We start from the raw sequence: 13,801 nt of genomic DNA, 5'->3' as shown, positions 1-13,801 counted from the left end.
TCCACACCCAGGTCTTGTCGTCCTCAGACTCTGGGGGCAGGTACGCCAGCACCACCTCCGCGGGGAGCAGCGGTGGCGAGTGGGCCGGCAGTCGGCGGTGGCCTTGTGCGCGTGCGGCTGGTCGACCGGCATCTCGAGGCGCGCGGAGGGATTGGGTGACGGGACCATGACGAGTTGGGCGGAGCGAGGTGAGGAACGGGGCCACTTGCGAGCTGCGGCTGGTGGTCCGTTGTCGATTGCGGAGGAGCACGACATAGTCACCTTCAATGAAGGGCGGAGGAGGAGAGCACGAGCGGTGACGAGATTCGGGACCGGAGCCTAGCCCGCTCCTAGAGAACGACCATGCCTGTGTTTTTCTGGAGCCAGGTTAGGGGTGGTCGGTGGCTTCCAGAGCCTAGCTACGAGCTCTGAACAGGCAACCAAATAGCTCAAAGGTGGCTTCCGTGAGCCTGGCTAGGAGTTAGCCACCCAACCAAACAGACTCTTAGGCAAACGCAATATAATCTATGTATCCCATGGTCTACCCATATGATCTGCAAGCGACACACCTGAGTTTTATTTCCAATGGTAAAAACATTGACACAGAGATAACGTGATAATTTTCCACGACATTTCCTCCAACGTGGAAAAGGTTTATATTCTTAAATATACTAGCAAACATGCTCATGTGTTCAATGGACAAACAATTTGTTGCATGGTACTCGTGCGAATGATAATGAGCTAGCTATTTTTGTTAAATTTGACTCGGCTTGGCCCAACCTTAAATCAAATAAGTTTCAAGGCCCGCAATAAATATTAATAATGTAATAAATGATTAAATTTGTATGGAAAATGACAGGAGATTGACAAAATACGCGCCACGAGGTGAATGAGCTCGGGCGACCAGGCCACAACATGAGTGATGTGCATGCAAATGAAGGTTTTTAAGCTCCACACTTCAAGCAAGAAGGATGAGAGTGATGAATGATGGATCGAGGGACAGACGGATGGGGAGAGTGAGAGATGGAAATTAACTCAACTTAATAGAGTGGCTATTGTGTATACCTTTGTGAGTTTAAAAAGGTGGAGACATGCCTATACATGTACCTATAGATATAAAATTGATTAATACATAAAACAGGTTTAAAAATAAAAGATAAATGATTAGGGCCTTCCCCTTTTCTTCATGTCTCAAGGGTCCGTTACTGGGCTGAGAAATCTATGCTGCAACACGGCCCCAAAGGTTAACATGCCCAAAGCCCAAACAAAACCCCACCTCTCGGACACAGCCCGGACGGCGCCGCCTCCGCTATCCTCACCACCGCGCAACGCATCCTCGCGGCGACACGGCAGTAGCAGGCGGTGACGCCCCGGCGCCCCCAATGGCGGCAGACTGGTCGTGGGCGCGCAGGGCTTGGGAGAAGTGGGCCGCGAAGCACGTCGGCCCCTCTGGTATTCTCTCGTGCCCCTTGTCTTCTTTATTTTTTCTTTTTTTTTTTCTTTTTTGCTTCTTCAATCTCCCTGTATCGCCCTAACTGACTGACGTGCTCTCGCAGGGAAGCCAGTCCAGGCCGCACTGCTGCTCAACTACGACCCCTCCGGGCCATCTCGGCTCCTTCCCGTCGTGTGAGTCCTTTCCCCTTCCTCAGATCATTTTCGTTTTCCCTTTTTCATGGTATAGCTACCAGTGGCCACTTTTACCTCTAATTGTTGCCTGTAGCGATTTGTGACATGTACAATCTGTTAGCGATTGCATTTGTGGATCACAACAATTCTGCAATTGATGAATATCACTAGGATTTATGGGAAAACAATGTATCTAGAAAAGTCAAAACGTCTTATAATTTGGTACAGAGGGAGTAGTTACGATTGGCAGTTTTACATTTTTTATGCTTTATATCTTCCTTATGGCCATATGGTTACTTGGGAGATTCAATATATGATTTGGATATAATCCTGAATATTCGTTGGATGTTGAGTTGTGCAATGAATGAATCTGATATCCGAAGGGGATCTATATGGCATGTTGTTGTTTTTGAAGATCGGAAATATCCTGTTGGTTATAATCCATGAATGCTGAAGTTTGTGTAGCTGAAAATTTACAGAAAGTCTTTTTCCTCTGTCCAGAGCAGAGCAAGAGAGAACACAACTTTCAGCTCTTGATATGCATCCATTCCTGGACTTTGTTAAGAGGGGCAATCTGCAGACTGAATTCTTCTCTGTTGGGCCAAACCAATGTGAGTGTTCCACATATTGAATATATTTTTATTTATATAACTTGTCAAATGGAACTCCGCCTATGGTGGGGCGTCTTTGGTGTCTCAGCATAGCAGGTCCCAAGCCCTGGTAAAGGAGGAGGGTTGTGTTAGGCGTGGCGAGCCAATGTAAAAACTTAGCCACTTAAATGGAGATGAAACCCGAAAGAAAATCGTTGGGGCGTAACCCTCTTAGCGACGCGCCATATCGGAACCCGGGTATGGTGTTAAATGGGCAAGGGCCGGGTCGTCACCCCCGTGACGCGCCGTGTCGTGATCTGGGCATGGTGTCAAGTAACCAAGGATCGGGTCGTCGCTTCCTTAGTGGCGCGCTACATCGGCGCCCGGGTGTAGTGAAAAATGAGCAAGGGTCTTCGCATCAGAGTCGACGGGTGCGAAGGGTAAGGAAGCTAGTCGAACCAACTAGGATCCGTTTAGGTAGTTGGAATGTAGGGTCACTTACAGGTAAGTTAAGAGAATTAGTTGATACCGCGACTAGGAGGCGTGTAAATATATTATGCGTTCAAAAGACTAAATGGAAGGGTCAGAAGGCGAAGGAGGTGGACAATACAGGTTTCAAGCTTTGGTACACAGGGACAGTCGCGAATAGAAATGGAGTAGGAGTTTTGATTGATAAGAGCCTCAAGAATGGTGTGGTGGGAGTGAGAAGGCAAGGAGATAGGATTATCTTAGTCAAGCTTGTCGTTGGTGATATGGTCTTGAACGTAATTAGTGCGTATGCCCCCCAAGTAGGCCTCGACGAGAGTGCTAAGAGACAGTTCTGGGAAGACTTAGATGGCCTGGTTAGAGCTATACCTAGTAGTGAGAAGCTTTTTATAGGAGGAGATCTTAATGGGCATGTAGGTACTACAAGCGCAGGTTTTGAGGCAGTTCATGGAGGTTTTGGGTATGGTAGTAGGAATTAGGAGGGGGAGGAAGTTCTGGACTTCGCGGTAGCTTTTGACCTGATGATAGCCAACACTTTCTTTAGAAAGAGAGAATCTCATCTAGTGACCTTCAGTAGCGGACAACACTGTAGCCAGATTGACTTTGTCCTCGCAAGAAGAAAGGACAAACGAGCATGCTTGGATTGCAAGGTGATACCAGGGGAGTGTGTTGTTTCTCAACATAAGCTTTTGGTGGCAGATTTTCGTTTTCAGGTGCGTGCCCGTAGGGATAAACAAGCTAAGATTGAAAGAACAAAGTGGTGGAAACTGAAAGGGGAGACGTCAGAGGTATTTAGGGAAGGTTATCAAAGATGGCTCTTGGAAGGAAGAAGACGACATAAACAATATGTGGGACAAGATGGCAACCAACATTCGGAAGGTAGCCTCAGAGGTGTGTGGAGTAACCAAAGGAAGGGGACGCGAGGCTAAAGACACTTGGTGGTGGAACGAGGAAGTCCAAAGGGCTATTAAGGAGAAGAAAGAATGTTATAGACGCTTGTACCATGACAAGAGTGTGGACAACATAGAGAAGTACAAGGTGGCAAAGAAGACTGCAAAGCGAGCTGTAAGTGTGGCAAAGAGTAGAGCGTACGAGGATCTTTACCAACATTTGAGTACGAAGGAAGGAGAGAAGGACATTTATAGGATGGCTAGGGTTCGTGAGAGAAAGACACGGGACTTCAACCAAGTTAAGTGCATTAAGGATGAAAGGGAGCATCTCTTGGTAAAGGAGGATGAGATCCGACATCGATGGCAAGAGTATTTTGACAAATTGTTCAATGGTGAGAATATGGACACAACCTTTCAGTTGGATGACTCTATTGATGACACCAATAGGCGCTTTGTGTGGAGAATCCAAGAATCTGAGGTCAGAGAGGCGTTGAAAAGGATGAAAGGAGGTAAGGCGATGGGACCGGATGGTATCCCAATCGAGGTGTGGAGATGCCTCGGGGACATAGCTGTATTATGGTTGACTAAGTTGTTCAACCATATTTTTCGATCAAACAAGATGCCTGATGAGTGGAGGAGAAGTATATTGGTACCGATCTACAAGAATAAAGGGGATATTCAAAGTTGTACAAATTACCGGGGAATTAAGTTGATGAGCCATACTATGAAGCTATGGGAGAGAGTTATCGAGCAGCGCTTGAGAGCAATAACGCGGGTCTCTATGAACCAATTTGGTTTCATGCCCGGAAGGTCAACCATGGAAGCCATTTTCTTAATAAGACAAGTTATGGAGCGGTATAGGGAGAAGAAGAAGGACCTACACATGGTTTTTATTGACTTGGAGAAGGCTTATGATAAAATACCAAGGAATGTTATGTGGTGGGCTTTGGACAAACATAAAGTCCCAACGAAGTACGTCGGGCTCATTAAGGACATGTACAACAATGTTGTGACTAGAGTTCGAACAAGTGATGGAGACACGGATGACTTTCCGATTAGGATAGGACTACATCAAGGGTTAGCTTTGAGCCCTTATTTGTTTGTTTTAGTGATGGATGAGGTCACAAGAGACATAAAAGGGGACATCCCTTGGTGTATGCTTTTCGCGGACGATGTAGTGCTAATTGATGAAAGCCGGACAGGAGTGAATCAGAAACTGGAGTTATGGCGGGAGACTTTGGAGTCCAAAGGTTTTAGACTTAGTAGAACTAAAACTGAGTATATGAGATGTGACTTCGGCACTACTACTCGGGAGTAGGAAGATGTTAGTTTGGAAGGTCAAGTAGTGCCTAGGATGGATACCTTTCGATATTTAGGATCAATGCTACAGAGGGACGGAGATATTGATGAAGATGTTAGCCATAGAATCAAAGCAGGGTGGATGAAGTGGCGGCAAGCGTCTGGTGTCCTATGTGACAAAAGGGTACCACAGAAGCTAAAAGGCAAGTTTTATAGGACGGCGATTAGACCTGCTATGTTGTATGGTGCAGAATGTTGGCCTACGAAAAGACGACATATTCAACAGCTAAGTGTCGCGGAAATGCGTATATTGCGTTCGATTTGCGGGCATACAAGAAGGGATCGAGTTCGGAACGATGATATACGTAAGAGATTAGGGGTAGCGCCAATTGAAGAAAAGCTTGTCCAACACCGGTTGAGATGGTTTGGACATGTGCAACGGAGACCTCCAGATGCACCGGTGCGTAGTGGAATCCTAAGTCAGGATAGTAACGTGAAGAGAGGTAGAGGAAGACCGAAGTTAACTTGGGTAGAGGCAATAAAAGGAGACTTGAAAGGATGGAATATACCCAAATACTTAGCCTTAGATAGGAATGCTTGGAAGACAGCTATTCACGTGCCTGAACCTTGATTGTTTCTGTTGGGTTTCAACTCTAGCCTACCTCAACTTGTTTGGGACTTAAAGGCTTTGTTGTTGTTGTTGTTGTTGTATAACTTGTCAAATGGATTGTCTTTGCTGCGGTCAGCAATTTGTGATAGAAAGTTATGATTTGTAGATTTGGTCACCTCAATCCATGAAAACTGGTTTTGCGCCCGTTGCGTTAACAGCACAAAGTCAGGAGGTGGAGGAGTAATAGTTATGCAGATTGGAGCTTACTTGTTAGTCTCTATGTATGTACCTTTTCTTCAACTTCCAATTCATGGAAACTGGTTATCAAATTTTCTTACATATTGTTACTATTAAACTGTGTTCTTCATAAGAAACTATTTAATTCACACCGGTTTCTTAATGTATAGGTATGATGGTTCTCTTGCTTCAGCTTCACAAGCAATGGTGGCTGCTGATCAGTTTGCGATTCAGTTTAACCGGGGGAGTCACTAATTTCCAGTATAATTTTATGAGTGATGTTGACCCACAATTCGTTATTATTTGGGATCATAGTGCTAAAATGCAGTAGATGACCTTATGTAACTTGTAATGTACTATTTTCTTGGGTCCGTAGTTACGCTAATGTCATAATAGCCAATATTGGCTGTTATACTGATCTTCCTAGTGTGAGGCTGAAGAAGCTCATGTTGAATTTTCCAAAGCATTCAAAAGCTTAAAAGGGACATTTGTTTTGTAGCCTATTTCTATGTGAGCTCATGCAAAAGTGTAGAAGATTTGAAATCCTTTGATTGAAAAAAAATGTATACAGAATAATACTACATATGTATCAGGCTAAAATATGACTGTAATGAGACCTGAATTGAAAAGAAAAAAAAAAAGAGTTGTTGATACTAAGTTTTGTTCATTCCCTTGAATGTTATTTGAGTATTGTAAAGTAGTTCAAGGTTACTCTTTACATTGACCAGTTCTGTATTATGACTTTGCCCTGAAGAACTGAAAAAAACAACTGTTGGTGATGACACTTCTTCCATTCTCATAAATATTCCGTCGGTACCACAAATTTTTAAAGGATTTTTAATTGGCCAATCTCAAGATTCTATCTTTTGTGGTTTAGTTTTCTATAGCTCATCTATGGCACAGGTTTACCCATAGCATTGCTTTTGACAAGATATTTATCCAAACTTGATAGATGTTGATAATTCCTATGCTTATGTTTGTATCGTCATTTAATATTCATAATATTGTAGGTTTGTCTCATAAGTACATAAATGTGATTTATTATATGCATATATTTGTGCCTTGTAACTGCATTCCAACTGTCTGTGTTCTTTTTGGGTTTATTATTATGCTGCTTCTTAATTCTTAGTACTATCCGTGTGAATTATCATACTCTTCATGAAAGATATGGCAGGTCATTGAAACCCAGCTAAATTATTATGAGTATTAATGAAATGAAAGTTGATATGATGAGGAAGATATGAGTAATTTGTGCTTAATTTGGTATCTTTGATTAACCAGAAGCTTAGAAATTTTGAACATGATATTAACAAATCATCCTCTTGTTTTGCATATTTTGTCCATTGTAACTTCTGAATCTTCAGTTTCATTGGGATCTTGTCTTGCATGCTCTTATTTATCCAAAATGTCAGTATAGGTGATATGCCATTGCACTGCTGCCCTGCATGCTATTCCTTATTACTATGCTGAGGACCATCTATCTTCCTGTTCTATCTGATCTCCTGTTGTTCCACCACCTCAGCCTGCTATAATGGTTTCATAGTTTGGATTTATAGTTCAATGAAGCTAGTGATTAACTCAACTTGTTTGTTGTGAGTATTTTTTATACAACACATTTCCTTCACAAGTTCTGTTGCAGATTTACATAGTTTAACAGAGAAGAGATCATTGGGAAAAAGTATGCATGCTTTTCCAGGTCCTGTTTATTCTCTGTAGTTTCAAGATCTACGATGGGAAGTTTAAGATTTGGCAGTTTGAACAACAATGAAAACTGAAGACTGGATCTATGTACTGAATTTGAATTGGCTGCTTTGTTCTATGATTTATTTGATTTCATCACTTAAAGATGTGACAGAGCTGTTTTTGCACATTTAGGCTGCGACTGCTCGTCAGTTCCTCTGTAAGTTTGTTCTAACTTTAGTTGTTTCTTTTGCTTCTCACTCTATTTGATGACCCTATTTGCTCACCAGTGATTTGCCATTTGCTTCTCATTATGTCAACTTGTCATTTGTAGCATAGTACCTCCCATTTTGTTTAGCTGTAACCCTGTTTTGTTCATCTTTGACAGATTGGATGTAGCTCTTGGCCTCTGGCATATGTTTTGTTTTCTTGAACATGCAGGGGAGCTAGATATTGAAGGAGAAAGGGTTATAACTATAGATGCACACCCACCCACTTACCCACACTTGTTCTATAGCAGCCTTTTGTGGTAGAGCCCAGGGATCTAAGATAATAAGAACTAGTATGTTACGCGCGCCTTTGCGCGCATCGCAAGTTAGGCGGAAGTGCATCCATCGAGCTGATATGTACATATGTTATATAGAGAAGTTGGAACGTTGGTTTGAATGACAACGTCAAGAATATTCACTTAATATTGTGCTAAACTGTTATACAACCGAGAAAGGTATCTAAATGGGAAAAGAAAGTTTCTACTTTTGCCGATGGTAAACACACGAGAACAGTATTGCTGGATTGCTTCGCGGATGTCTTCTGAAAATATATTGCAACTTTGCTTCCTTTCATCTTCAATATAAATGCGTATGCTAGCTACATTTCCCCTCAACGTAGCATTATGACCTACAGGGTACAGTATAGAAAGAGGAGAAAAGACAATTAGCTACACACAGAAGGCGCACATAAGCAACTCGTTTTATTTTGCACCACGCGAGGAATACACAATGCTCCCAAGGTGCCTAAACAAAATAAGCAATGGACTCCGAGACAGTTTGACATCCTTCATGAAACCCCCTAGAGAATCACAGAAGGTCATCGTTGGGGTTGATTATATATTGGAGCATCTCTGAGAGCTATCTAAAACCACGCTAAAAATCCGAGACAGTTTGACATCCTTGCTTCCAATCTTTTCGCGCTCGATAAAATCCGAGGCAGAGGCAAAGCCCTCTTTTTTCTTTTCTTAGCAAACTGAAAAGATCGCAGAAAAATAGTTTGGCGCAAAGAGAAGAAAAAAGAAGAGGCAGGTGCTTTGATGACACACGAAACCTCTTTGGCATCAACACAACATTCTATACACATAAAACGTAAGCAGATGATTTCTCTATAGCCAAGGCGGCCATTGTCAAGTAGTCATAAATAGAGAATGTATGTATTAAAATACTAAATAAACAAGTTGAGAATGAAGTACATAAATAGACTAAGAAACTTGCCTTGGGATGAGTACATGGCCGTATCATAGAAGAAGTGAGATATAGTTTGTAGCAATTCTTTGAAACCAAAGCTGGTGCAAAAATAATTAGCTACATGCTGGCAAGTATATATTTTCTTTGGTACACAGAAACAGAAGAGGGGACGAAGAAACAATAACAAAGAATTTTAGCTAATATGGGGACAACATTAGGAAATCAATTTAACAATTTGAACATATTAGTCATGCAAAGCAAGTACCTTTAGGTTTATACAGGTAAGATACACATGTTGCATATAGCGCGCGTTCATAAATACAGATAATTTTGTGTGATAGTAGAAGATGAAGATATATTTTAATTTATGGGCTCAAAAGCATCTACGAGTTACATATAAATATATAAAGAGCTTTGTATATGCATTACAGATGGTGTGTACCACTTGGAGAATCCAAAAGCTGAGTACATTATGATACGAACACCTGCATTTACTGATGCAGCAGGGTACAAAGCGCAGTAGCTGTTAAATTCAAAGGGGGTGTGGAGCTGATTCCTGGTGTAGTATGGAAAGCACAAAGATATACATACACAAAATACACAAGAAGCTATATTTATTCTGCATACAGCAACAACTTTTGATAAAGTCAGACATGTTACATACGCATACACGCCACACGCCGCGAGATTGAGATAGGATCCAGCTGGTCCTCCACTGAATTTGGAGTGTGCACATCTCTCCATGCCTGTGACAAGACACAGAATTAAGGACAACCTGTAGAATATAGGAAGAGTACCAAAACAATTAATTTTATTTGACATCTCCGATCTTGAACGAAAGCAGATAAATAGTATGTTGTTCTGATTGGAACATTATATGTCGAACGGTTATGTGAAAAGAAACCTATGTTCGTGTGTGTTCCCTAAACTCATAAGATATAGTTATGACAAAATAGGATAATGTAAGCCACTAATATATCCACGAATTTACCTGTGTTAGTCATACCTACAGCTGGGAATAGGGAAAAAAATAAAATAGCACCTAGTTATGATAAAATAAACATTAATTAGACAGGTTATTGTAAACTATAAAAAATTGTGAACTTGTAGGAGGTTAAGGTCAGTGTCATAGGTATTATCAAATGCTGCAAGTTGACAGTAATTTGTGTATGGCATACATGTATTTTAAATCATAGATACGAATCTGGAAGGGATACCTACGTCATCACACGTGTGTAGGTTTAGAGCTGCAACTATTAAGATTTTCTGTTTTTTTGTTTCACGAGAGATCAATCTAGAAATAGCTAACAATTAAAAAGGAGGGTAAAAAAGATATTAGTAACAGACTAAGGAATTTAGCGGAACCAGTTAAGTAAAGCCTAAGGTGTGATCACACAATGGGTGGAGGCAGAGGATCTGTACCTTGGGCAATAAGCGCTACAAAGGTTGATGATTTTGCCATTTGATCGGAGCGCTGTCCTCAGTAAGTAGCTGTTGTTGCTCTTGGAATTTCCAGAGTTTGAAAAAGGGGTAGTAATCTGGAAACATTGATAATCGGGGGTGTAACAAAGTGTACGGTGAGATGTACTATGCGTAGTGTACGAAGAGGAAATCGGTGAATATGAGATTAGTTGTTAGTCATATAGTAGTTTCCAGGTAAGCAGCAACCAGTAAATGTAGTGTTTGACATGTAAGAAAAATACATATAACAATTGTTCTTGAGAGGTATCTACTTAGTCATTTAGCACAGATTTCTAAAGGACATAGATGGGTTGCTTCTAAATCATGCGCCTCTATAATGGTCATGGAACATCCACATAAGGATTCAGATAGTTTGCTGGTTCTGAGCTACGAAAATAAGCGGTACTTAAACAGGGGCATTCAAAGTTGTGGTGATAAGCACATTAAAAATACAGAAGAGAATTACTGTGCAAAGCTGCTAACCAAGTGGAAGCACATTTTCGAGTGTCCATTGTTATATACAGGCTGGAGGCAGTGTACAGAGCTGCTATATTTGTGAGTAAACTTACAGGGTTTTTTTTAAGCAGACAACGAACAGTATCAATGTTGAAATCCTTAGCTTGTGCACCCCCATAAGGTTACTTGGAGCTTTGTGTCCTTGCAAAATATGGGAATAGCATTTTCCCCCATACGTCGATTTAAAAAAAAACAAATTATTATGAAGATGCAAGGCGGTGACCAAGTACTGAGAGCTCTTTTTAGGTAAAAACACTTACCACAGATCCTTTATGAGCACCTCTCTAAGGGTAGTTAGCTTGTCCTTGCCTCTGGAAATTATATAGGAATTGGTGGCTGAATATCAATGATGAAACCAATGACATCTGCAAATATCTATGTTAAATAAAGAATCGATGGTGTGCATGTATAATGATAAATAAAAATAGGATGACAAATGGCATCACAGGATCAGCATACTTATCACAAGGGAGGATTGTGCATGCTGTATGTGAGTGCACCGAAATTGGCATGTCTGTGAACTGTGTTCCATGGAATTTTAGTGGTATCAGGTGCCTGCAATTAGAATAGCCATGTTTTGATTAGGAAGGAAAAGATGAGAAGAGGAAGCAGGCATAAACAGGTGCAGCTAATGCGAAAATATTTTTGAATTGGTAGCAGAGGCTATATCGAGTCGCGGTCTCATCGCATTGCACAAGCGAGGGTAAGGCTTACCACTGACACAATTCCCCAGACCCCGCACAGAGCGGGAGCTCTCTACACTGGGTACACCCTTTTAGAAGAGGCTATGTGAAATTTCTAGATCATGTTTGTGCTGTGATATAATAATTCAGGGCATAATTTCCAGAGGCTATATTTACAGGTTTCAGATTATAGCAGAGGCATAATTTTCAAAACCTCTATGCTACCCCAAAGCATACATGAAAATTTTCCCTGAACCTCTATGCTACCCCAACCCTTCTTTCAATGGGGGCACCTATCATGATATATCAAATTTGCAAAACTATAAACCATATATATTAAATAAATGCGGTGATAACAATTAATACTCAATTGAAGATGTTATAAAAGGAAAAGGGAAAAACACACATAGAATTCCCATGACTTAAATGGCCCCATTTTTTTATCCATAAAAAAATGGCAAACATCTTACTTTTGAGGATGACAGCTGCAGCTTCACCTGTTAGGATAGTAGGTGTATACTGCGTTTTGATTTTTTGCTTTAATTAGCATGATCTCTCCCTCAATGCAGAGAAATTAAGACTCGGCCATGACCTGCAACAAAGAAACTGTAACAGAGACACATGGTGTGGTAGAACAAAAGACAAATGGAACAAGGTCAAGTCATAGCACTGAAGAATCACAAGTGCCATGGGATACCGGTGGTTTGACATTTTTGCATCGACCTGAGGGCAAGTCAATTTTTATGGAGAGGAGAATGTGAGGAATCATCCTAGGTATGAACTGGAGTTGTGCCATGGGCCATGTTGCCTACTGGACCAACCAGCTGAAGGGCAACACCACAAGAAGAGCAGCTGCATCAGAAAGGAAAATTCAATGAATTGAATACAGAGACATGTCTTCATCTCCTCCTCCGGTTCCTCTCCTTCTAGCCCTTCTCCCTAGGTTCAGAGCTATCTTCCTTCCGCAATTCCGATTCTCCATTCCTCCATCCAAATTGCTTGCTAAACTCGAGACATCCCTCTTCCAAGAGGTTGTCTAATCCAGTTTGTACCCAAACTGTTATGCCATCAATGGAGGGGTACGCTAACACATAACTCTCAATCTCAGATCAGAATCACCCAATCCACGAATTAATCACAGGTTGAAGTGGTTAAAGGAGAAAAGAAGGAATGAAACGTACTATTCTTGGCCTGCAGCAAGCTCCTCCCTGTAGATCTGGAGCTCGGATGGAAGACGCTATCTGCTCATGCAGAGCAAACAGAAGTACAGAACCAGCCCATCAGCTACAAGACCGGAAAGCGAAACAGACAGCAAGAAACACCGGAGCAAAGAGGTCGTACCGGACAGGAAAGGACCATTCGCCGCAGAGGTGAGCCCAGCCACCACGGCGGTCGAGATGAAGAGGACCAAGAGCCGACGGCCGGCCATCGCCATGCGCCCGGACACAGCAAGCAAGAACTCGCCGCCGCTGTTGATGAGACACCGGGATGGCTGGCCTAGAGGAAATGGAGCTCGTGAGGCTGTCGGATCTAGGACGACGACGGCAGCGGCGGTGGCGGTGTCTACGACGACACGCGCACTACGACGTCTTGGCTGGCGGTGACTCCTTGCAGCTGGAATTAATTAGCGTGGCGGGGCAGAGTGGAGGAGCTGCACGGGTAGCTTGGAGACGCGAGACGCCAGAGCCGGGGACAGCCGAGAGACTCGACGCGGACGCGGTTTGTTTGGTGACGAGGATATCGATGGCGCAGCTAGGGTTTGGTCGGTCACGCCATCAAAAGGAAAGGAGAGAGAAAGGGGAGGGGAAAACGGAGGTGAGAGGCAGCCGAGGTTGGACGGAGGAGGAGGAGGAGGCGAAGGAGGGCGGCGCCCGCCGCCGCACAGCAGTCGCATCCGGTGGCGCCAACATGCCGTTGTCGCCCCTCCGTGCGTCGGGACAGAGAGAGATCGATGGGGAGAGAGGAGGAAGCCAGGAGAAGAATCTGGAATGAGAAGCGGGAGCCAGCTATATATTTAGCGGTTGGGGTCCTAACGAGAAGCTGCAAAAGCTAGGCAGAGCAACTGTGACGACGAAGAGTTATAAGAAGCTGATTCTAACGGAAGCGGCTATAAGCAATCTTGGCCATACGATGACAGATCGGACGGTGGTGGGAATTTCAGCGACGTGGACGTCGCTCCTGTCGGAGGAGCATGTCCGCCTTGTTTGGGTAAATGAGTGGTGGTGGCCAGCCGGCGCTTCCACGACAATCGTCGTACGAGCACCGTCGAGAGCGAAACTAGAGAACC

The 13,801-nt window shown here is 42.8% G+C and overlaps 1 protein-coding gene and 1 long non-coding RNA gene across 6 annotated transcripts; one reads left to right on the top strand and one right to left on the bottom strand.

The window, feature by feature from the left end:
* Window positions 1–1,273: 1,273 nt before the first annotated feature.
* Window positions 1,274–6,931, top strand: LOC136512973 (uncharacterized). Of its 2 annotated transcripts, XM_066506973.1 has the most exons (5): window positions 1,274–1,431; window positions 1,536–1,605; window positions 2,107–2,216; window positions 5,647–5,761; window positions 5,888–6,931. In XM_066506973.1, the coding sequence occupies exons 1-5, from the start codon at window positions 1,362–1,364 to the stop codon at window positions 5,970–5,972; spliced, it is 450 nt and encodes a 149-aa protein (XP_066363070.1). In that variant the 5' UTR covers window positions 1,274–1,361; the 3' UTR covers window positions 5,973–6,931. The 2 variants fall into 2 exon arrangements, with proteins under 2 accessions (XP_066363070.1, XP_066363071.1); XM_066506974.1 differs by lacking the exon at window positions 5,647–5,761 and having other exon boundaries at window positions 5,888–6,065.
* Window positions 6,932–8,160: 1,229 nt separating this feature from the next.
* LOC136512974 (uncharacterized) lies at window positions 8,161–13,409 on the bottom strand. 4 transcript variants are annotated; one of them, XR_010773264.1, is made up of 9 exons: window positions 12,856–13,409; window positions 12,696–12,755; window positions 11,985–12,366; window positions 11,291–11,386; window positions 11,092–11,196; window positions 10,885–10,972; window positions 10,277–10,392; window positions 8,882–9,600; window positions 8,161–8,294 (listed from the first exon to the last, which is right to left on the bottom strand). It is a non-coding gene; the product is annotated as an uncharacterized lncRNA (long non-coding RNA). The 4 variants fall into 4 exon arrangements; XR_010773265.1 differs by lacking the exon at window positions 8,161–8,294 and having other exon boundaries at window positions 9,239–9,600; window positions 11,985–12,106; window positions 12,212–12,366; window positions 12,856–13,403; XR_010773266.1 differs by lacking the exon at window positions 8,161–8,294 and having other exon boundaries at window positions 9,239–9,629; window positions 12,856–13,404.
* Between the last annotated feature and the right edge of the window lie 392 nt (window positions 13,410–13,801).

The sequence above is a fragment of the Miscanthus floridulus genome, chromosome 16 (genome assembly GCF_019320115.1).
Source record: "Miscanthus floridulus cultivar M001 chromosome 16, ASM1932011v1, whole genome shotgun sequence".
Lineage (NCBI taxonomy): Eukaryota > Viridiplantae > Streptophyta > Magnoliopsida > Poales > Poaceae > Miscanthus > Miscanthus floridulus.
This window is presented reverse-complemented; position numbering and strand designations above follow the sequence as displayed.

Bases quoted from the DNA above. Each gene is read 5' to 3' on its own strand.
- LOC136512973 (XM_066506973.1), top strand. From the start codon at position 1,362: ATGGCGGCAGACTGGTCGTGGGCGCGCAGGGCTTGGGAGAAGTGGGCC. The intron at 2,217-5,646 runs GTGAGTGTTCCA...TATGATTTGTAG, and splicing joins CTCTGTTGGGCCAAACCAAT to ATTTGGTCACCTCAATCCAT. The intron at 5,762-5,887 runs GTATGTACCTTT...CTTAATGTATAG, and splicing joins GCTTACTTGTTAGTCTCTAT to GTATGATGGTTCTCTTGCTT.